At 55.6% G+C, this 23,843-nt stretch overlaps 1 protein-coding gene across 1 annotated transcript in view; it reads left to right on the top strand.

Moving 5' to 3' along the window:
• The first annotated feature begins 1,832 nt into the window (after window positions 1–1,832).
• Bahcc1 (BAH domain and coiled-coil containing 1) overlaps window positions 1,833–23,843 on the top strand; it is a 58,864-nt gene continuing 36,853 nt past the window's right edge. Inside the window, 1 exon segment of the mRNA XM_037201317.1 lies at window positions 1,833–2,221. Coding sequence (XP_037057212.1) covers window positions 2,044–2,221 — 178 coding nt within the window. The 5' untranslated portion in view covers window positions 1,833–2,043.

Here is a 23,843-nt window from a genome sequence, read left to right on the forward strand (position 1 = left end):
CCCTGGCGCCGGCAGCGCCTGGGCCTTGCCGCGCCTCCCGCGCCCTGGCGATCGCTGAGCAGGCCCGCGCGGTGGAGAGGCGAGTTATTTGTTGGACCCGGGGAGAGTGAAACTCCCCAGAGGGAAGAGAGCCTCAAACCCCTTTGTATGCAGTTTGAACACAAAGAGAAGTCTTTGTGTAGCCCCGTTTATTTACAATGCAAAATTCTCCGAATAAATATTAAAAAAAGCTTATCACCTGGGCAAATATGTATTCACTTAATACATTATGTTTTCGGTTATAGATTAAATCAGACACAAAATAGTGTGCAAATAAGACAGTGTAGAACCCAGAGCATAAAATATAGCAATTTAAATGGTATTTACGAAATAGAAAACATCTTAATCGCTTTGTTGTCACGGTGGGATGGCTTAAAAAAAGATTTTGATTTTCTACAAAGTTCACAATTAAGAATACCTCCTTTCTATTGGAGCTGAGACTAAGCATTAAAACAATTCGTATTTCGGAAATAAGGAGAAAGTATTCGAAATGGAGGATGGCAGAGACTTTGGTCGCACGTGCATGGTGGTGTACAGTTTATATCGCGTGCTCGGTTGCTCCTCTCAGAGTTTGAAATTGTCTGCGATTTCACCCTGGAGTAGACATTTCACGATGGGAGGGGTAGAGGAAAAGGGAGAGGAGGGTCATTTTAAGTCGGCCTTGCTAGAGGTGGGGATGGAAGACCGAGGACCAAGGTCTGCTGGGACCCAGACACAGGAGAAAGCTGCGCTCTGTTTGGTCTCTGCTCCCTCCCTGCAGGGTCGATCTGGGTGCCACGCGGGGACCAGCCTTGGTTAGGTGATCCAGGGCGGGCGCTGAATGGAGAAACGTCGTGGCCGATTTGGGAGGCCGAGAGAAAACAATTTCTGACTCTGAGCCCCCTCCCCCAAAGCCCCCAATCCGCAGAGGAAGATCCTGGGTGAATTTGATTGGGGGGCGGGGTGATTGTTCCAGCCTCACTAGGAAGCTCCGGGCTCGGGGACAGCAGGCCAGGCACTGCGGCGTAGCGGCCCAGGTGATGCCGGTGGCGGTCGAGGGGCGCCCGGGGCTCCGGGACGCCAGTCTGCGGTTGTGGCACAATGCTTGAGGGTGGGGGCCGGTCCCGCTGGGGCTGAGTGGGGGACGACATTCAGAAGAATGGACTGAAAGACGCATGGGGGGATGGGAGAGGAGAAAAGGAAGGTTATTTAAAAAAAAAAAAAACTCTTGAGTTACAATCAATAAAATTACTCGCTTAATTAGCATGGTTATTCGGTTAAGCGGAATGCAGTAAAAGCTGGACCTCAGAAAGACCGGGGGGGGGGGGAGCGTGGACCCCAGGCTTTTTCCTCCGAGACACCTTTGGGCAGCGGGGGAGGGGAGAGGGTGTGTGTGAGTGTGTGTGTGCGCGCGCGTGCGAGTGTGCGTGATGGCTTCGCAGATTTGGGTTTTTATCACCCAGCGGAGCCAGCAGCCTCTTCGCAACGGCGCCTCCGCCGCAGGGACTCTCAGGGACCAGAAAGGGAAGCTGCGCGCAGCGCGGTTGGGTTGCTTCTGGCTCTCGCAGGCCAAGCGTAGCTCGGACGGTGCGTGTGTGCTCGCGGACTCGCGTGCAGGGCGGCTTCAGTGACCCGGCGCATAAGCGTGTGCAGTAGGGAGTCCTCGGAGCGCTCCCAGCCCCGCTGTCCGGTCTGGATGCCACTCCGGTTGGCGCGCGAGGAGGGGGTTGGTAGCGGGAGGGGCGGGGACCCCCGGGCGAGAGGAACCCCCGAGTCACCGAATCTATTCTGCTTGCCTCTGCAGACCATGGACCTGCACGGCGGCCGCCGGCTCGGAGCGCGGCCGCCCGCCGAGAAGCCCAGTCCGCCGGTGTGTTGACCGGCTCCGCTGTCTGTGCCGCCGGTGACCCCAGACGCCGCCTCCTGCGCGCCGCCCGCGCGCCGCCTGCACTCCGAGCCGCCCCCAGGCCCCGGCCGCGCTGCTTGCTGGAGGCGGCGGCGGGCCGGGGCCGGGCCGGGCCCGGTATGGATGGCCGAGACTTCGCGCCGCCGCCGCATCTGCTGTCGGAGCGCGGGAGCCTGGGCCACCGCAGCGCCGCAGCCGCCGCGCGCCTCGCCCCTGCCGGCCCCGCCGCGCAGCCGGCCGCGCATTTCCAGCCCGGAAAGTACTTCCCGTCGCCGCTGCCGATGGCGTCGCACACAGGTCAGTGCTCAGCCCGGACGGTTGCGATGCAGAGGCCCCGCCGCAGCTGGCAACTGTGGCGAGTGCAAGGAACGCCGGCCCCTTCGCTCCTCGCAGCAGTTCTTGGAGCTTTGGTTTCATTTCCCTGCGCAGCGCCGGGCGGGCCGTGCATTCTGCCAGCCCACGGGCTTGCGCCGTTTCCAGCAGCCTTCTCCGACTACCCTGGGTCTCGCAGGGCAGCCCGAGAGCAGGCGGCAAACCGAGCCTTTTACTCCTAGCCACCCTCCCCCACCCCTTCCTGCAGAAGTAAATTCTTGCAGAAGCCTCTTTTCTGCATTCTGCATTCACCTCGTTAAAACGTTCTGCGTCTGAGACACCGTGGCGCTTTCTGCGGGGGACAGAACGACCGTGTGGCTGGGGGAGGGGGCCAGAGCGCGCCCGGCCCGCGGATTAGAGTGGTGTGCGCCCCGGGAGCGCTAATGGGAACTGCTAGTGTAAGACGAGAAAATCCTGTTTCTATATAAAGCCTTGAAGTGTCAGGGCGAGAATGGGTTTGCAGGGGATGCATGCGCTTTAACAAGTGCCTCTGGTATCCTGCTAACGCCGGACTAAGCGTGGCCTGAGTGCAGACCGCGCATCCCGCAGCGGAACTCAGAGAGGCGCCTGGCTCGGGATTTCGGTGCAGGCGAGTCCGCGCGCTTTGGCTTCAAGAAGAGAGACCTTGAGTTGTCCTGACCAGTCCCGGCACGTGCCCGCGTTGCAGTCCTCTTGTGTTCCCCTCCCAGAGGGTCTGTTCTTGGTTGCGCCTTACCCAGTCTCTTGGAGCGTAGCCGCGGCTTGCGGGATAGTCACTGACCAGCGTGGGTGGAGCTGGGGGAGCCCGAGGAACTGCGCGTGGACCTGCTGGGTCACTCTCGCAGGTCGCTTGCTTTTGTTTACAGTTTATTCTAAACATCAGAAATATTATTTGCTGCTTTTATTTTTCAGTTTGTCAGTAACAGTTATTATTAGCTTGATGAACCATGAATACTAATAAAATTATATCTGCTTTAATGGGATAACAATTAGTGTGTGGATTAAAACGGATGGCAAGAACGGGGCTAGAAGGGGAAAATGTTGGAAGGGAAGGCAGTCAAAAAGAAAAAAATGCATTTCCTTAAAAAAAAAAAAAAACTTGAAATTGCTTAATTGCTAAAGGGCCTCCAGCTTTTACAACACGAGGTTATTCTGAGTGAGCAGCCCTGGGCTAGAGTGGCCAGCCTCTTGCGGGGTCAGCCCCACACTGCCTGCTTGCCTTTCCAGCTGGAGCTTGGGGAGGCTGTGCTTTCCTCTCTGTAGACCGCTTTTTTTTTTTCTTCTTTTCTCTCCATTTTCCTCTCTTCTCGATTTATAACTGGAAAGAGAAAGAGAAGTACTTGACTGAGCAATTGGTGGTTTTAAAATACCTTTCCCCCATGTCCCCCATATCGTTGTGCTTATTGTCTATTCCCTCCGCTGCCCTGAGATGCTGCCCACTCCTCTCAGGGCCACTGGGGAGCCGAGGGAGGGCTTTGACGTGGTGGCTGCCGCAGGGACAAGTGTCCGGCTTCCCTTCCCGTCTCAGCTCCTGGCTGGGCAGGCTGAGTCTGCAGGGTTGAACCGCAGAGAGGAAGCCTCTGGCCTCTCCCCCAGTGTGCAGTGCCCTCCAGGCTGGTAGGTCACAGTGGTGCCCAGGCTGGCTGGGGCTGTGCCCCCCTAGGGCAGCCGGGCCAAGCCCAGTTCCCCATCAGTTCAGGCCACCGCTGCCTCCTGACCTCACTGTCCACAGCCCAGCCAGCTCTTGCTCAGCAGCCATTTCCTTCTTTTCACCCTTATTTCTAGACCTAGGTAATACCCAGCCAGGTGGGGATGTGGGGAAGTGGCCTGGACCTTTGTCTTGCTCATGCTAACTTGGACCACGTGGTTCTTGGACTGCAGGCCACGGAGAGCTGTGAGAAACTGCACCAGGTCTTAGTCTGTGACCCCACACCCTTCCTGCTTCCTTATACACTGGGGGCCCTAGAGGGCTCCCTCTTTAGTGCTGGAGGGCCGTGCATCTTCTGCTTCTGAAGGCCCAGTTTCTATCCCCTTGGGGACCAGAGGAACCTATTGTGTTTGGAGATCCTGCACTTGGTTGTGATTCGAAGCCTGGCTGGGCTGTGTGCAAAGCCTTTTGCAATTGCTAAGAGCCAGGATAGCCAGGATTTCGTATTCGTTTTTAGAATCTTGCTACATGTATTTTTAAAACAGGAGTTATCTTGAGATCCCTGTACTTTAGTGTGTGTCTTTGTGGGTCCTCATTTAGAAAGAGAAAGGTGGGGTGAAGTTAAGGAATTTGTCTTTGGGTCTTGTGTGTGGATTTTGTGTGCAAATTTCTAAACGGCCACCTTCCTGTACTCTCTCCCTCTCTCTGTGGATGGCCTTGGCCCAAAGGCCAAGGCTGCAGTAGTCCAGCCTGCCCCTCCCTGCCCCAACTGCTGGAGCTGAAAGCCAAATTGCTAGGGAAGATTCTTCCCTGTGTCTGCGTAGGATGCAGACATCCAGGCTGCAGCCCCCGGCTCCCCAGAAACAGTTTCCTTGTATGGCATGCTCTCCCCACCTGCTTGGTCAGGTACAACTGCTCAGACGAGGCTGAGGGTCCCCCCCACGGCCGCCCTATTTCATTCCCACCTGGTGCTTTCCTGGTGTCTGCTTGTGGGACCCTAAAGGGGGTGCTGGGTTCCCAGGTTTCTTCCATTGTTTTCCAAAAATGAAAGTGCCAGTAGCTCTATATTCGAGCTGTAGGGTTTATGGTAAAGTGCTGTTCCCTTAACCTTGTCACTGAGAGGTGCAATTAAAATGTTTGGAACCATTATTTTTAGTGCAGTGTTAGATTTTGTCTTTAATACAGATGGTCCGGAGGCAAAGCTGTGAAATCTAGGGATGGGGGAACACACAAAAAAGGAAAATCAACATGAACTAACCTAGGTTTTCTCCTCCGTCTTACTGCCTGGAGTTTCTTGGGGATCTCTCCTCTCCAGGGGAACGGGTTTAATCAGGAGGCAGCTGGCCCCAGGGGAGAAGCTTGGGAGCTGTGTGCTCGCCCGCCCCTCCCCCCTTCCGGCTGGGTCAGCTCCTGTCCTGTCCTCCTGGAGCCCCCTCAGGCTGGGGCTCCACCAAGGGGCTGGTTCACTTCTTGGTGTGAATCCTCTCTTTGGACTCTTCTCCACCCCTTTTGGCTTTGGGATGTGATTTAACTTGGCCTGTGCATCCATGTGTCTTGGCTGCAGCTTTGGGGGGGGGGGGGGGGGGGGGGGTTCAGGCAGGCCCTTTCTAGAATAAGACTGCCAACCTAGTTCCTGTTAAAGGCACTTTGGATGACCAGTCTCTAGTAAACTAATACAGTAACCAACCACACAAACTCCACCTAGCCCCATAGATTTAAAAAAAAATTTCTTGTGAAAAAAAAGACCCCTTCGAAGGTGTCCCTCCCATCACATGGGTTTTTTTTTTTTTTTTGTAAGAAAAATACATTTTCGTAAATACCTCATTAACTCCACTGCACGATAGAGTGTCTCTGCAGCAGTTACCAACATTAAGTAGGTGTGAAAAGAGTTACTTTCCGAGCTTCTACCCATCCTGCTCCATAAGTGACAGAACTAGACATCAAAGCTGCCGCCGTGCCCAACGGAGCCGCGGGGATCCGGGAATCTGGCGGCTGCATAGACTGGGATGGCTGTGGCAGCCGCGCCCACCCCACCAAAGCTGTTTTTGGAATGTGGGTTTTTTCTCTGTGGGGCCTGTGCTGCCTCCAAGTCTGATCATTCCTATAGGGAAACGCCGAGTTCTCCATTGGAATATCCAGGTCACGTGAGCAATAAGGCAAATTGGTGGCCGAGGCAGGAGTGGCACAGTGCAAATAGCACATGTCCCCCGGAAAACACCGCACCCCCAAACACTCCCCAGTTATTCTTAGAAATCTCCCTCAGCTCCCTGTGAGACAGGGTTCAACAGCCCGCACAGACAGGACAAAAACGCATAGGAGGTTGTTAGAATAACATGGATGAAGCTAAAAATACCCCTCAGAAACACACATAAAAAAGCCAAATCCAACAACAGAACGAGCTAAAAATATTCCAGGCTTTGGCAAAGAGCACAGAGTTAAATAAATTATACAAGAGCCATTCATGGGAGCAAGTTGACTTTCTCTCTTACGGGAACTTGGTTCAAGCTAATAAAAATAATAATTTACTAGCCACTGAGCTTTGCGTGAGTTTAAATTTAATTGGTGGGGCTTCTGGCGTTTGTCACTTGTTGGCGATTAGTGGGCTTGCCCTGGCCTGGGGCAGGGGGAGGGTGTGCTGAGGCCAGGGTCCCAGGCATCAGGGGCAGGGTCTCTGAGGAGCAGAGCCTAGTGCTAATACAGGAGGCTGCTCGGTGCTCTTCCAGGAAGACAGAGAAGGAACAAGCAAAGCTTGGCTATTTTAATTTGATAAATGATTGTACACCTTTAAGAGTGTGTTTTAACAATCAAGATACACTCCAGCAAGTTGATAGGGTGCTCACTGTCAACTTACATATGTCATTAGAGCAGGCTGTGAACATAAATAATGTGGGAGCTTCAGGATGCTCGCAGGCTCTCGGAGGGGAGGCAGCAGGTCACACCCCAGCCCCTCAACCCCCCGCCCCGTGTCTGGAGGCCCTAAGCCAAAGGAGGAAAGGGATGTGGGGAATGAACACTACTTTCCACTCGTGAGATTCAGTTGGGACCCTCTTCTCTGAGGAGGTCCCCCCCCCCACCACAACCACCAAAATAAAAGGGCCAGGGCTTCTTGTTCAGAAAAAAGCATGTGAAGTTAGGCGCAGATTTCAAATGAATCTGTTTTCCGGGCATTTTAAATTCCACTCTGAAGTTAGTGTCAGGGTGGCAGCCTTGGCTCTCTCTTCTTCCCTAACTACCCCAAGCCCCCCTCCTGTTGACCCTCCTAACTCCTCCCCAAGGACTACATTTCCCAGCATGCCTTGGTCTAGCTTCCAACTCTGAGCCTGGGACCCTTCGGGTTCCTACACTGGTAATACCCAAGCGCAGATGATAAAGTTCAAGCAGCACCACTGGGAATCAAACTTTCCGCAGCGGAAGGGAGCAATGGTGGTCACTCCAGTGCCTGTTCGCCCGTCTTCCTCTGGGGCCCCTGGAGTCCTGATATCGTCCTCTTCACCATAAACATCTGAATAGAAATCCCCACGGTGGGATATACTGCCCTGTCCCCTATATCCTGTGCAGCTGCCTTGATCGTAGAGGTCAAAGTCCCAAGGGTGTTCTTCCCTACCTCCTCACCACTGCCCCAGCTCAGCCTCTGTCAGCCTCTGTCCTCCTTCAGAATCACATCGGAGGGGCGTGGTGGCACGCTTCGCACGGGGCAGGCGGCTCTGGTCGAGGCGCTGGCTCCAGTGAGCTCAGAAAGCAAATACAAAGAAACTGTGAAAAAAAAAAAAAAAAGAATCACATCGGAGGGGCCTGGTGGCCCTGCCCAGGGCCTGGCATGGCTGGGAGGTCTCTGCCTAGGGAGTCCTTGAGGAAATGCCTTTCTGCACTGTGGACCAGAATGATTCTGGAGGTTTCCCAAGAGAAACCCAGACACAGCTGCCTCAGGCCCTTGGCAGGCAGGCCCCTGGATCTGGGTCCAGAGGTTCTGAAGTCCCTGCTACTGCAGGAGAGGTGGCCTGCCCAGGAGGCCTCCAGGTTGGGTGTGTATATCTCCGTAGTCTGCAGACTAGCTGTGAACTGGCTTCAGAATTCAAAGCACGTGCCCTGCCTCTTTGGCAAATTAGGTGACTTGCTCTGTCCCATGTCCAACCCCTTTGCCTGCCAGGGAACGTCTCCCCTGGGGTTCCTGGTCCCCATTAACCTCTGGGACCTCATTCCCCTCCCCAACAGACATGGTGTAACAAGCAAAAAACAGAATCACAAGCACTGTGCAACGCCTAGAAAATCACCTCACAGCCCTGCCGTGCTGGGAAGGAGCAAGGCCTCGAGGGCCTCCGGCATGGGACGGCACTCTGCTTTGGCTCCGATGCTTTGCCCGCTGACGTTTTTATGGGATAATATACCGTTTAGATCACGCAGGCCTATTTGTCAGTGGGCTGCCCCTGTTTGTCGTAATATATAATATCACTGCCTCCTGTGGTCCTGTGAGCAGCTGCTGCCACAGGCGTGGGGTGTGGGCTCAGGGAGGTGTCGGTGGGTGCTGAACGGGGGAGCCCAGGCCCTGGTTACAAGATCAGCTCTGGGTTCACAGCAGACCTCAGGCCTGGTGGCCTCAGGCCTGGTGGAGGGGTGTCTAATGTCCAAGCTTAGAGTCGTCAAGCTGGTGTGTGTAGGTGGCGGCTGCAGCTGTCTCCATGATTAGGTTCCAGATTCCGTGGGCCAGGAAGCATCTCTTTCATTCTGACCTGGGGGAGTGAACAGGTGGGTCGGCCCCTGTCTCCTTTCCTCTGCCCCCACCCCCAACAAAGAGTCTAGTGTCTGGATGGGGAGGCTCTTCAGCTGGCCTCGGCTCTGCTCCTTCTGGATTATTGGTAGGCTAACCACTGAGCTAACCACTGTGCTAACCACTGTGTGCCTGGAACTGGAAAGGCAAGCAGAGCAGCCCACTGCTTCTACCTTGGGGTAGGGACTTGGTTTTCAGGGGAAGGTTTTAGAAATGAGGGAGGGCAATGGTGTGGAGGATGGGTATGCCTCCCCTAAAGGCTTCTAAACAGCAGGCGGGGGTTGGGGGTGGTCTGCAAAGGCAAAGGGTAGCGTGAGGGGGATGTGCTTTCTGGGGTGCCCTGCGCAAAGGGAAGACTCGGCTTTCATTTAAGAAATGAACCAGGTGGCTACCATCATCGTGTAGGAGGAGCTGGGCTCTGCTGCACTTTCTTCCTCACTTGTTGATGCTTTTGTGGTAGATCAGGGGCTTGCTTTCCCTGTCTTCTGCAGAAGGGTTCAGAGGAGGAGATGTGGACACCCATTCCTAGATGCAGGCTGGGTCCCTCAGGGCCAGCAGGTTGGGAGAGGGGCAGAGCAGGGTGAGGAGTGGGAGGGGTGAGCTGAGGCGAACACTGCGGATGCCACGGTGGAAACCTAAAGAGTCTAAACTTGGGGGAGGACACTGTGGCGAAGGAGCTACCCTTTAGGGTAGGTATTCCTTTAGTCCTGGCAAGTGTGCCCTCTTCCGGAAGTAGCTCCCCAGCTGCCTCCACTGCCCTTTGTGGGTGAGGCGCACACACCCACCCACCATGAATACTTGTGTCGGTTCACACCAGCTCACTGTTTTAACACTTGGGGGCAGGTCCCCCGATATGTGTGTATCCATACTCACATTTGTGCTGGTCCCCAGTGGCCTTCGGAGAGTCACATTCCAGTGGCCATGGCAGAGACAGTCATCTGGTGACAATGTGCCTGTCCTCTTCCTCCAGAGCTTCCTTTGATCTCTGCCACCTGCTGAGGGAGCAGAGCTCTAGGCACCCTGACCCTCTGTGGAACACCCAAGGCCTCTTCTAAGTGTGCAAGTGCTACCTCATGCTGGGGAATCCTCTGTGGGCTCCCCCTGAACTTGGCCTGGCCCTCTTAACTCTTCTTTTCACAAAGGTGAGCGAGCCTGTTTCCCTGTGTCAGAGTCCTGGTCAGTTCCCCAGCTTGGCGCTCTGCCAACCCCATGTTTGAAATGCCACCCAGGCTTAGCTCTGCTGTCCCCCTCTCAGATGATGCCTCTACCCAGACATACATGTCTCAGCAAAGTCCTTTCCAACAAACCCTTCCCTGCCTCTTGCCCCTCCAGGCCCTGAGTTCTCTTTTCTTCCATGTTAGCACTCATTGTCTCTGCTCTTGGTCCCTGTGCCTGGTATAGGAAGGGCTCACGTTCAGCCCGTCCTGCCTCAGCCCTCTCTCTGCAGACCCCTCTGTCCCTAGCTGGTGAGCTGACCCCTAGAGTATTGGCCCTTGGGCCCTGCCAGTTCTGTGTAGGGGTCGCTGTTCTGACCAGCCAGCATTACCGTGTGCTACTCTATCACCCCAGGCCATCAGGTCACCTTGTGGGAAACTTGCCTGGAAATCAGTCCCCTTTTTGAGACTTTTTACAACCCTTTGGGTATCCTAAAAATAAACTTTTAATTTTCTTTAAAGTAATACTAGAATTAAAACTAAATTAAATTACAATATATCTTAAGCCAACCCTGAAAAAGCCTTTATCATTTCTGAACATAGGTAAAGTGAAGAAAAAAAAACTGTACACAGTACCATATTTGTGCGTTATAACACATTGCAGATTTGTCGTAAATAATAGAAACCCAGAATGACCAAATCCAGAGGGCCCTTCAGTAGGAGATAGCCAGGGAACACTCCTTCAGATAGAGACTAGGAAAGGCAGGGCCACAGGATGGTAGGGGCCAAGGACCCTCCCTAGCCAGGGGAGGACACTGGATGGTTTCACACCTGAATCTGTACTCCTTCCTTGTGCAGAAGCAGGTCTGGCCCCTGTGCTGGCCACTGCAGTGCCTCCCTTTGCCTTCTTGGAGGTTTCCTGTGTGCTCCTTGTTCGCTGTGAACACGTCTCTGTATATTCATTAGCTCTTGCAGGATAGTTAACAAATAGCATCAAATTATCCTCAAAGTCAGCAGCTTAAACCAGCAAATGTTTATTATTTTGGATTCTGTGGGTCAGGAATCTGGGGCATGGGGTGGATTGAACTGCAGGCATCTCACCAGTTCTTGTCCTAGGGCCATTGGGCGTCCTTAGCCTGGCAACAGCTTTACTCAGCAAATGAGAGGAGAGGGCAAGTGGGACGGAACCCATGGTTTCTACACACTCCCTTGGAGGAGATGGCCCCTGGCTTTCATGGCATTCTAGTCACAGTCAACCTGAGGTCCCAACCACTTGTGTATGTGTTAGGAGGGGATACAAAGGCTATGTGCCAGAACACTGGAGGCTATCCGGGTACTCTCAGGGCCATAACAGGCCCCTGCACTCCTGCCCTTCCTGCTCTCTGGATACTGCCTAGGCAGAGACCTCTTCTTAGGGGTTTATTCCTTCAAATTCAAGCCTCATTCTCAGTGGTGTCTTTCTGCCCCTCAGCCTTGTTCCTGTCTGTGTCTAGCTCAGCTCCTAGGTATCTCAAGGCTGACCCCAAGCATCCCTTGCCCCACGTCTCTGTCCCAGCTTCTCTTTCAGATCCCTCCATCATTGCTGTAGACTCCATTGTGAGCCGCACCTACTCTGCAGAGCCCCTGGGAATGTGTGAACTTTTCCCAGTCAGAACGTTGCTGTCTACCACAGGCCCAGCAGCCCGAGCTCTGAGGGAAGCCTGCTCTCCAGCTGTGCCGCTACCTAGGGGTTCATGTGGATTTGTATGAGAAAAAGGCCGAGGCTGCAAGTCCGGGTACAGGGCTTCCATTGCAGGAACCACCCATGCCTGCTGGGCTAGGGTGTGGGTAGATGACCCTGGAGCCACATAGGCTCTCAAAAACGAATGAATGAGCTGGGGTAGACTTTTCCTCTGCGTGGTACACAGGTCTCATTCTGTAGCCTGGATAGCAGCAGTTTGTGTCCTCGGTTCTGGACTGGTTTCTCCAGCCTTCCCTTTGCCAGCTCTTGCCCAAGTGGGGTCAGTGTGCCTGGGCCTGCCTCAGTGCGTCCACAGCCAACCTTGAGTTCATCCAGGCTCAGGGAAGGCCCTAAGTAGACCGTACCCTACCCTTGGCCCTCACCTCCCTACAGCAGGCAGCTGGCCCTGGGTCTGGTGTTAGAATGTGTCAGTCGTGGCCAAGCTAGTCCTCCAAAGCTGTTGGGGTACACCTCCAAGAACTCTATTTTCCTGTGGCCAACCCCAGCACCAGGCCCCAGTCAAGGATCACCTGTGGCCTTCAAACTAAGTAGACAAGGTAAAAATGAGTTGGTGCCTTGCTACCCCTGCCCTGAGATCAGGACCTGCCCTGAAAGCGGGGGCTTCAGTGAGGTCGTCTCCTTGCTCTCCCACCACATATGCACCAAGGAGGGAACTCCTCCTGCTGTGACCCCTGACCCCATGACTTGTGCCCTGTGGCCAGCCTGCTGTGATGAGTTAAGGGTGGGACCTGGCTTCTGGAGATGGATGTGTGGGTAAACGACCAGCCTTTCTGCTGGATCTTCTCTTTATGAGGTCCATCGAGTCCCCCTTAGGCTGGCCTCCTCAGATAGCTGGCTCCATCCAGAGCAACTCTGTGCAGTGAGTATGACTTTTCCTGCCCCAGAAATGCCCTCACTCAGCTCACCGGAATCCTAAGAAGTCACCATATTTCTGCCTTGGGGTTGAAGTTTGCTTTCCACTCATGGTGCCTTAGAGACTAAAGCCTTGTCTCCTTTCCACGCGGAAGGGATCAGGAACAGCCGGTCTGCCACAGCAGCACTGCGTGGAAGGCATCCTGCACCAGAGCAAGAGCCCTTTTCCTGAGGCAGGAAAGATTGAAACAGGCACAGCCTGAGTCCTGTGGTCCTTAGTTTCACTGTGTGGCCTTGAGCTTTCTGATCTCTGTTTCCACATGGAAGCTAGTACTGGATACCCCTGTGCCTCTGAAAGGGGGTGTGGACTTGCAGGCAAGACACAGTGTCCTCAGGGGCTGAGTAGCCCCCCACCTCTGCAGCCCGGCAGAGTGATGCAATCTTACTGGGAAATGATCATCATTTCAGGACCCCCAGACCCCTCGTCCCACTCCGAGCCTGCTGAGTCCCACCAAGCCTCCCAGCACTTGCTGTGCGCCCAGGCTCCTCCTGAGCATGCCTGCTGCTCCCTGCCTCCTGGACTCCCTGTCCTTCCCTTTCCCACCCTGTCAGGTGTGGAAGTACCTAAGCCTGGGAGGTCTTCCTGGGAACTGGGGCCTGCCCCTAGGCGCGAGCACTGGGGTTGAGTCGGCAGTCGCTTCCCTGGTTTCCCTTGCCCAAACTTCCTGTTTCCCAGAGCACAGGGCTGCTGTGTTGCATGCTCTTTCCTAGACCATCCCTCTTCCTTAGTCCAAGGCTTGAGATCCTTTGCCCCAGGTTAGCCTAGGTGTGATGCCTGTCCCAAGGCCAAGTACCACAAGAGACAGATGCCACCTCAGCCCCTGGGACATGCAGCAGAAGGGAAGGGGAGTGGTGAGGAATTCCAGGGAGGAGCCTTCATTGAGAAGTGGTCAGTCAGGGATCTTCAGTGGAAGCCTTGAGGATTTGAGGTGGGGGGCAGGTATTAGTTTCCCCTGAAAGAGAACACAGTGTAAGTCTCAGAGTGGCTGGAGTCCATCATATCTGAGACAGTTGTCTGGGAAGTGACACCATTCTGACTCTGACAGCAGGGACCCAGAATGCCGTGGCCATCCCGCAGAGTAGTGTCCCTCGGGCCTCCAGGCCCTGGGTGCCTTCCTTCCCAGATATCAGGACAGTTGGTTCCTACGGCCAGCTGGAATTCTCCCAGCCCTGTGTGGCAGCCGACCCAAGGCCAGAGATGACGGCCACCATGTATATGTCTGTCCTGCTGCTGTGCTACCTGCTTAAGCTCCTCGATACAGGCCAGTGTCTGCCCTGCCTAGGTGTGAAGTACCAGAGGTGCCCCGTGGGCCTGAGTCTTGCTAGGTGTTACTGGATGGGTCCTCAGGTCCTCCAGGGAGTACGAGCCAGCCCAAGCTCTCAGCCTTATGGCTTGCCCTAGGCACCATGGGAAGCTGTCTGGAGGACGTGACGGGCCCTTCCTCACTTCTAGCAGATGTGGTACTTTCCACTTCTCAGACCACCAGTGTCAGCCAGGCCTAGGAATCCTGCAATTAATTTATGCATGAAAGGGGCTTAGGAGTCAGTCTGTCCAGTTGTGAGTGCCGTATGAAGCAAGGAGGCCCAGGCTAGGAGAGCCACAGCATGAATGTCTGCTGCTCCAGGGCCAAGGCTGGGTAGATATCTAATGGAGGTGGCCTCTGGGTGTGGGGAGGGTTGGCAGGAGAAGTGCTGGGAAATACAGGCAGAAGCTGGCGCTGGCACCGGGCACATTCAGTGACCCTGCAGTGCTGTGGGTCTGGGGGTGTGGCTGTGCCCAGAACCATCACACGCTGGCTGTGGGCCACATTGCTAGGCCCCAGCCCCAAGGACCGAGGGCTCACACCTAGGCAAGGAGACTAGGAGATGTGTGAGCGTGAGTGAAGCCATGAGCGTGAGGTCACAGGGAAGGGTGGGGAGCTGTCTCTAGCCGCTGTAACCTCTACCTTCCCCCACATTAACCTCTAGGCTACCCTGTCCTGGGAATATCTACTCTATGCAGCCCATGTCATCACTGTGTGTCCTGGATCGACATGGGGTTACATACAGCATCATAGGCACCGGTCCACTTGTCAGGAGGGGGAAATCCAGCCAGCCTGGTGCAGTTACTCAACTAGAAAGCATTAGAGTTTCCCATCCTGCCGAGAGCATGACCAAGTGAGGGTCTGTGTTCCTGGTCAGGCGTCATTTGTCTTCTCCCTGACCATGGGTCATCATCCTTAAGGGTTACAGGCATGGGTGAGAGGCTAGGTACAGGAGAACATGTTGGCTGTCCACAGCTGGATCAGAGCTCCAGTCTTGTTCATGGGGCCACTGCTTCTCCTGAGAAGAGACCCATCAAGCATGTGTGTGCATTTGTAGGTCCATGAGAGTATATGTATAAATATGTTTGTGTGAGTGTACACTGTGAACACGGGTGCACATGTATGTATAGCTTTATATGTGAGCGTGCATGGGTGTGAGGCCCCGATAACTAACTACACTGGGGTGGCCTTCCTTCATGTGGCTAGCTTATTTCAAGGCAGTGGGAAGGGAAGTGCCTGCTTTGGTAGTGGAAGCTCTCCAAGCTGGGGTGTGTGGCTCCAAAGAGCAGTGCTGAGCAGTCCTGGTCACCTTCTCACACCCATGCTGCCCATCCACCACCCTTAGGGGAGTCCTGGGCAACTGGGAGAGGTCCTGCATACCCAGCTGCCCAGGGAGGGAGGGAGACGCAAGGGAAGGTGTGAAGGACGACAAGGGAGGGTGTGTGCCCCTTGCCCCTCCTGCAGCTCCAGCCCCTGCCTGCCTGCCTGTCCTGGGACACTGAATCACTCTGGGAAGAAGTCCAGCCCGCCCCCCCTGCAGTGGGGAGCCTTGGCCACCCCGCCTCCTGTCCTAGCCAAAGGGCTAAATTTACTCTTTTAATAAGAACCAGACTTATATCCGATTTTCCTTTTCTTTTATTAGTTCTGGGCTGTCGGTCGGGCCTGTCTCTTGTCATCATTGCCTGCCGGCCTTTTCCATGGTAGCCCGTTGGAGTGGCTCAGCAACCACAGAGCTTTCCTATTATGGCCTGAGAGTGGCTTCCTTTGGGACTTCCGGAAGGCTCTCTTGGACTGACTGAGGGGCTTCCCGGGTGAGGTGATCATTCCCAGGCCACCCCCATGTCCCCAGGATGGGCCAAGCCCAACGCCCACCGCTCAGCATTCTTGGCCTCCCCTTCAGCCCCCGCCCCAGGCTGTGGTTCCAGGACCTTCCACTCCCTCCGCTCTTTCCTCTTGTTTCCCACTCTGGGCCTGTCCCAGCCTCTCTCCTCCAGTCACCTTCGTGAGGCTGGTCCATGGCTTTTGTGGTGTGGGCGCCCTGTGAAGACCGGGTGCTCTCAGACACTACCAGGGCTTTGAGGACAGAAGGGGGAGTTCAGAGAAGCCTAATGATGTTGAGCCACAGACCAGCACCTGCTGGCAGTGGGCCTGAAGCTTTAGGGACTTTCTTTCCCTGCTAGCAAGCTAGCCCGCCAAGAGGTATCTGAGACTGAAACTGAGGAAAGCCGGGTCTTGCTCCTCCAGGAGCTGTGGGGAGACAACCCTGGCCATGTGGCCTGCCTTCCAGAGCACTCCTAATTCCTGAGTCCCTTTCAGGTCTGGGCTTTTCCTACCTCAAGAGGGGCACCTGGAAGGCTGTGCTGAGCTGCAGCCTGGGGCTGAACTGAGCCTCTGGTTCCCTTTCTCCTGCAGGTCGCTTGGATGTGCCCCTACACCAGGGGAGGCAGTGGGCAGACTTACCAGGGTCCACCCCGGCCAGTCAGTATGAGTCTGGTAAAGCCCCAGCACTTGGGAGATAGCTTTTTGGAGAATGTGCTCAGTCTGTGTGCCCTCTTGCCCTGGAATGGAGTTTGTAAAGGCTGTATGCAGCCATAGGTGCGCGCGCACACACACACACACACACACACACACACACACACACACACATAGGCATAGGCATACACTTAGAAGTGTGCACACACCAGGAGACACAGCCTTCGAGCACTTGTCTGGGTCCCATCCCACCTCTACCATGTGTGTAGCTCACACTCCCCACATCATCAGGTACTCGGGCAACTAGTTGACTCCAGCAGACTGGAATGCCACGGGTCTCTGTGTGTCCACAGACCAGTGCACACCGGAGGGTAGCCTCTAAACCCTGTAGCTTCCAGTCACCTGGTTTGGGGAGGAGTCTCAGAACTGCTTCTCCACCAGGGCCTGACATCCCCACTCTTAACCCCTTCTCCACTGGGCAGTGGAGGGATTGATAGATATCATCCAGCTACTAGGCAGGCTAGACTGGAGCCTTTTCTTCTGATCCTCTGTCTTTTCCGAAAGCCCTGTGTGGAAGTTCTGTTCTCCCTAGGGTTCCTGGAATGAGAGGAATGTGGGGTGGGGCAGAAAGGCTGTCTCTTCCTCCTCTACTCCCTCTGGGACAGGCTCAGTGTGAGAGGAGAGCCTTGCCTGCCCTCTTCCCTATTAACTGCCCCAGGGTGCTCATCTTTCTGGTCTCTGCCACTCCTGGTGTTTCCTAGGGATACCAAAGACCAGTTGGTGGGCTAGATGTCACCGTTGCCTGGTTAGCCCTACAGGGTACCAGGAAGGCTGAACCAGAAGCTGATGCTGAAGGTAGAGGGGAGTGTGAATGGGTGTGAGCAGGAGGGTGGGAGCTTGGCACAGGCAGTGGGTGCAGCTGCCAGACACAGCCAAGGAGGCCCATGCCAGCAGCCAGTCAGCTGGGCTTCCGGAAGCAACAGGAGCGAGGAGAGCCTGGGAAGGGAGCTGCCGCCATCTCAGTGAGCTGTGGTTTTATTTTTTTTACAACCCATTTCACAGTTTCCAGAAGAGGAGGATGCTGTCTCAGTGACTTGCTTTAACTCAAAACAAACGCTTGTTCCCCGAGGCTCTGCTTCTCCCATCCCACTGGTTCTCAATGGTGTCAGAATGCCAAGATGGGACAGCCTGGCCAGAGAGCCGGTGCACCGACTAGCTAGCACCTGGCCATTCAGCCACTCAGGAATGGGCGCAGGTGGGCCAGATGCTTGGGGATCTTTGACACAGTGTGAGGCAGCCAGTCAGACCCAGAAGGCTTTGTTCTCCAAGGCTTCAGCTGACAACACCCTTTCCAGGCTACATCCACGCTCCTAGGCACTCTCAGGTTGCCCCATGACTTCAGGTCCGTGGACTGTCATGGCCACAGTGGACACGTGGGCCCGGTGCACACATAGGCGAGAGGAAAGAGGGCTGTCTCTCCTTCCTCCTCTGCCAAGAGTTGTATCTAGTCATGTAGGCCACGTTTGCCTCCCGGGCAGTGCTGTTTGTTACTACCCCTACAGACCACACAGTGGTCTCAGTGGTCAGAGATCTCCAGGTATTCTGGTTTCATTCTGTTGCTGTGATTTAAGAGTCTGGCCCAAAACAACTTCACCATTTGGCTTATTTGGCTTACACTTCCAGGTCACGTTCCATCTTTGAGGAAAGTCGAACTAGGAGCTCAAGCAGGAGCATGATGAAGAAACCGTGGAAGGAGACTGCTTGCTAGTCCATTCTCTGACTTTCTTACTGGCTCTTGGCTAGCTAGATTCACACACACGCACACGCGCACACACGCAGAGTCCAACCTGATCTAGGCAGTTCGGCTTCTCTCGGGACCAGGGTGTCCCAGGACGGCAGCCTCTACATCCCCAAGTGCCAGGTTGAAGGGGCTGTTCTCCCCTGTGCTGCTGTTGATGGCCTGTCCTCCGAGGAGCCCTGACAAGCCCAGGGACTCCATTCTCTTTCCCTCCTCACACAGGTAGACCATCTTCCCAGAAAGGGGTCTGAAGGCTGTGCTGTGCCAGGGCACCTCCTAGCAGACCATTCTCCGCTCCGCCCAGCAGTTTCCCCAGCCTTCCTGCTCTTGGTAGCCCTGGAGCAGCCATGATCCAGCTGTGGCTTGTGGTCCCATGCAGGTCACTAGCCTTGGCATGGGGACAGACTAGCCTCCCGTGGACAGGGCTCTGCCTTCTGTGTTCATTGTCTGAGGTGTGTCGGGTCAGTCCTCCAGCGTGCTGGCTTCCAGAATGTTTTTCTCAGCCAGCCAGGCATTCAAGCCAGGCCTTCATGGTGTCCTGGGCAGAGCTGAGGTATCCCTGGAGCTGAGACCACAACCTGCCTCATGTCCAGCGCTGCAGGCCAGTAGAGCGGCTGGTAGGGTCTGATGCACACACAGCACAGAATTGCCTACCCCGGAGGTCACTTCCTCACACGTCTCAGATCTTTTCTGGGAAAATGTTCAGTCAGTGGGCTGGGCTTGTACACACTCAGGTGACTGGGTGGTCAGTGGCATTATTCTGCAGGCCTGTTCAGCCTGTGGTCCTTGGGGCTGTGGGCTGGGACTGGCAATGACCTGGGCCCAGTGTGGTTGGAGTGAAGATCTGAGTGCCTGACTGAAGGGCCTCACTGTCAGAAGCCCTTCTGGGTCTCTCCACTGTACCAGGCTTCGCCATGTCCTTCCTAGGCTGGTAACCACAGCATTCATAGACAGGGAACTTTGCCAAGAGGAAAGGCCTTCAGCCTAGTTCCCGGCTGGACTTGGCCTGAGGCAGTGGCCCTGGCCAGGGCCCAAGCTGAACTGGGCTCCCAGGCAGCCACTGCACCAGCCCTGCCTGCGCTTGGCTCCTGGTCAGCAGGCAGAGTTTGGAAGGTGGCTGCCAGGTCTGCCCAGGGCTCTGCTTGCCTGGACCAGTGCCATCTCTCCAGTCCTCAGAGGTGACAATGGGACACAGATCCCAGGTCCTGGGGTTTCTTTCAGGCCCCTTAGAAGCCGGGTAGGCTGAGGAAAGCCTTAAGGAATAGCAATGCTTCTCTTCCCCCGGACAGTTGCCGCCCACCACGAGGCCGTCCACTTGGCAAAGCCCACAGGATCTCTCGCAGGTTTCCCACCAGGGCCAGGATGGCGAGGAGAATCCCACTCTTCCAAAGTTAGAGTCATGGTCACTATCATCTGTGGCCCATATGGGGCCTGCCTGGGCCATCCTGAACTGTGGAAGGGAGTGATATCTCCTGGGCCAGTGTTCCAGGAAGTTGGCTACCCCATAGGAGAACTCCATGCCAAGGTCACCAGTGCCCAGAAGTGCCCTTGAAACACTCATGGAAGTGACCTTAGGGCTGGGGATCTCCGCTGCCTTTACTGCTTGGACAGGAGATGTGGCATGTGTGATGAGGGCGTTATGCTCGGCCCTTCACTTTTCATCAGGAAAGGGAGGGAAGTGAAGACCCCCAGGAACAGCCAGAAACCCACAGGAGGTGACTTGTCAGAGGGTTCAGAGGGGCAGGACTGTGACCTGCCCCAACCCCCTGAATTTCACAGACCCTGCAGACAGCAGCCCCTGCTTTAATGGGCTTAACTGAAGCAGCTGTAAAAAGCACCCCTAAAAGACCCCCAGGTCAGAAACAGGCCAGTATGGGGTGATGAGGGCCCTAGGCTGGAAGAGTTTGGCACAGGTCTGCCAGCCTCTCACTGGAGCAGGCCCCGCCTTCATTCAGCTAGGGTAGGGGCTGACCAGGCTGTTTTCCCTCAGGTCTCCAGTCAGAAGGACCCTCTTCTGGGGCAATATTGGAGCAGAGTGTCAACTGTAGTTCCTCTCAGGTCAGGATCCTGGGTCGGCAGATGATGCCCTCAGACAACCTGGGCTCTGACTTGGGGGCCCAGCACTCAGGCACCCTGCTAGGCTGTGAGCCATTTACCTAGATGTCCAGACCCGCGCTGGTCCCCCTCCCTGCCAGGAGACTGAGGGACCTGTTGCCACCTCTCAGTTTCATGGATCCATGTGTCCTGTGGGACACTGAGCTGAGGGTCAATGCCAGCTTGTCCACTGTGATGTGAGAGAACTCAAGGTGCACCATTCCCAAGCCAAGATCCTGGAGAAATTGTTTTTGCAGACCCAACTTTTGGACTCCATCGCTTCCCATGGTCTAGAGAGGAAAGGGTGGGCGGTGCTTCCCTAGGAGGGAGTTGGGGTAGGAGGAACAGAAAGGCCTGAGGGACTTGGGCAGGCGAGGCGGGGGCAGAAAGTTTGCAGCTGGAGCAGCCACACTCAGCCCACAAGCATGGCCCCCCACAGTCCCTGGAGCAGGGCAAGGAGGCCAGCACTTCCCTTCCCAGCCTGGAGCCGCCTCCCCTGTCGTGGACACGCCTGTGGTCTGGACAGGGTCCCCTGGCAACCCCAGCCGTGTGGTCTTGTCCGGGAAGTCCCTGGCTCTAAGGCACCATCAGCATGTTCTTCATGGGCCTGCACAAAGCAGAGGACCCTTTTAGGTCTCACAGACCCCTCCTGTGGCCATGCCCTCTCCACTGTGCGCTCCATTCCTTCACACCAGTAAGAGGAGAAGCCACGTTCCAACCGCTAGGCTGGAAGCTAGTGGAACTCAGTATAGATGCCAGGGTCCCACGGGGCAGTCCCCTCCCCTAGCCTGAGTGCTTCCCTGCTGAGTCACACTGTGTTTGGGAAGTTCCCAGGGCCAGGCCAGGCGAGATGAGGCATCACCAATTCACCAATTTCCCTGCCTCCTGGGCGGGAAGCTACTGCTGTGACTCACCTTGGGATGGCCGGGCTCCGCCTGCTGTGCTCTGCTTTCCACCCTGGGCTGGCTGGCCGTGGACTAGGCTTCCTGCCCAGGGACAGAGGTGGCAAGGTACCAGGGCACCATGCTGGGGTGAAGGGCCAACAGTGCAGCCCAGACCACCCACCGAGCGGCCGTGTATGCAGAAGCTTTCTGTGCACGTATGTTGTGTGCAGACAAGAGCTGGTAGCCATGACAACCAGGGAGACTTACTTGGCCTGGCCCTGACTGCTGGACTCCGGCAGAGAGGGTGCATAGACCATGACAGCCACCAGTGGAGGATGTAGCAGGCTGGTGGGCAGCAGAAGAGGGTGCACAGGCCCTGGAGGCCAGCCTGGAGCCAGGGGCAGCTCACCATCCACTGCCTTCACAGACCACTGAGGAAAATGCTGGACCCGTCCAAGAAGCCTGGGACTCTGAGTGTCTGAGCCTCAGATAAATGACTGTCTTCTGCTCAATGCCAGCTCTGTCAGACCCTGATCCCGAGCAACCCAGAGGGACTTGAAGAGCTGCTCTGTGTAGTTCTGGTCTCCTTCCCTGCCTGACATGTCCATCTTCCTTTCAATTCAGTCTCTGCTTATTCACCTGGGACTGGGACTCCTATCTAACTGGTCAGTTAAGTGGTGTGGGGAAGGGGAAAGGCCTGTTTCTCCCACACTTCCCAGGAAAGGGCAGGGACCTCTGCCCCTACAGCCTCCAGTGCGTCACCTGGGCCCCTCAGTGAGGCATGGGCAGAGCTTGCCGACAGAGCGATCGGCATCAGAGAGGCCTTCAAGTGCCACCGTCTGGCTGAGAGCTGTGCTAATGAGAAGGCCCAGGGGAGTTTGTCCACCCAGAGTCCTAAATGTGCTTTTCACGGCATGCTAAGTACCTAGTTGGTGATGATGGTGACGGAAGCGGCTGTGATGGTTGTTAGGTGATTGTGGTGGTAATGTGATTAATTGGTGGTGATGGTGGTTGTCACAGTGGGGGTGATGTGTACGCTAATGATGATGACCAGGTGATGTGGTTAGTGATGGTGACTAGGTGATATAATTGTTGGTGGCAGTGGTGGTGGTCATATAGCTGTTGGTGGTGGTGATATGGTTGTTAGAGGTGACAGGAATGGTGATATGGGAGTGGATAGTGATGGTGATGATGGGAGTGATCTGTTTGTAGTGGTGATGTGGGTGGTACTGGTAGTTAAGGACATGATGGTGACCAAATTATGTGGATAGTGGTGGTGGTGGTGATGGGTGGGGGTGGGGGTGGAGGTGATGTAGGTAGTGGTGGTCATTGTTGGTGTGGGTTTTGGTGGGGTTAATGAGGAGTGATATGAATGAGGGGTTGTGGTGATGTGGGATGGTAGTGATATGGTTATAAGTGGTGATGATGTGGCTAGTGGTGGTGGTAGTGGTGATGGTGTGATTGGTGGTGATGATGGTGTGATTGGTGGTGGTGTGGGTGGTGGTGATGGTGTGATTGGTGGTGGTTGTGGTGATGATGGTGTGATTGGTGGTGGTGGTGGTGATGATGGTGTGATTGGTGGTGGTTGTGGTGATGATGGTGTGATTGGTGGTGGTGGTGGTGGTGGTGATGATGGTGTGATTGGTGGTGGTGGTGTGGTGGTGATGATGGTGTGATTGGTGGTGGTATGATGATGGTGTGATTGGTGGTGGTGGTGTGGTGGTGATGATGGTGTGATTGGTGGTGGTGTGGGTGGTGGTGATGGTGTGATTGGTGGTGGTGGTGTGGTGGTGATGATGGTGTGATTGGTGGTGGTGTGGGTGGTGGTGATGGTGTGATTGGTGGTGGTGGTGTGGTGGTGGTGATGGTGTGATTGGTGGTGGTGGTGGTGATGATGGTGTGATTGGTGGTGGTGGTGATGCTTTGGTTGTTGTTGCTGTGGTGGGTATGGTAATGGTTTGTGGGTCGTGTGGTGCAGATGGTGGCGGTAATGTGGTTTTGAAGTAAAAGGTTTTACTCCTAAGACACCAGGGGTTCAGGAGGCTCAGGACCCTGGGTGTGATTGTCAAGGCCGTGTGTGGGTAGCTTTTCCTGCCATGGTTTTCTGGGTATTTGAAGACAGGGGCCGTATGGGAGCAAGGGTTCCTGCAAGTCACCTGGAAGAATAGGCGCCGTGGGCTCTGCGCTGCTCATGTGGTGCCGTGGGGGCGCCGCAGACTCCCTCTTGTCCTGTGTCCACGCCGTGGGGGCGCCGCAGACTCCCTCTTGTCCTGTGTCCACGCCGTGGGGGCGCCGCAGACTCTCTCTTGTCCTGTGTCCACGCCGTGGGGGCGCCGCAGACTCCCTCTTGTCCTGTGTCCACGCCGTGGGGGCGCCGCAGACTCACTCTTGTCCTGTGTCCACGCCGTGGGGGCGCCGCAGACTCACTCGTGTCCTGTGTCCACGCCGTGGGGGCGCCGCAGACTCACTCTTGTCCTGTGTCCACGCCGTGGGGGCGCCGCAGACTCCCTCTTGTCCTGTGTCCACGCTGTGGGGGCGCCGCAGACTCTCTCTTGTCCTGTGTCCACGCCGTGGGGGCGCCGCAGACTCTCTCTTGTCCTGTGTCCACGCTGTGGGGCGCCGCAGACTCTCTCTTGTCCTGTGTCCACGCCGTGGGGGCGCCGCAGACTCTCTCTTGTCCTGTGTCCATGCCGTGGGGGCGCCGCAGACTCACTCGTGTCCTGTGTCCACGCCGTGGGGGCGCCGTAGACTCACTCGTGTCCTGTGTCCACGCCGTGGGGGCGCCGCAGACTCACT

Source organism: Peromyscus leucopus, chromosome 8b (genome assembly GCF_004664715.2).
Source record: "Peromyscus leucopus breed LL Stock chromosome 8b, UCI_PerLeu_2.1, whole genome shotgun sequence".
NCBI classification, from domain to species: Eukaryota; Metazoa; Chordata; class Mammalia; order Rodentia; family Cricetidae; genus Peromyscus; species Peromyscus leucopus.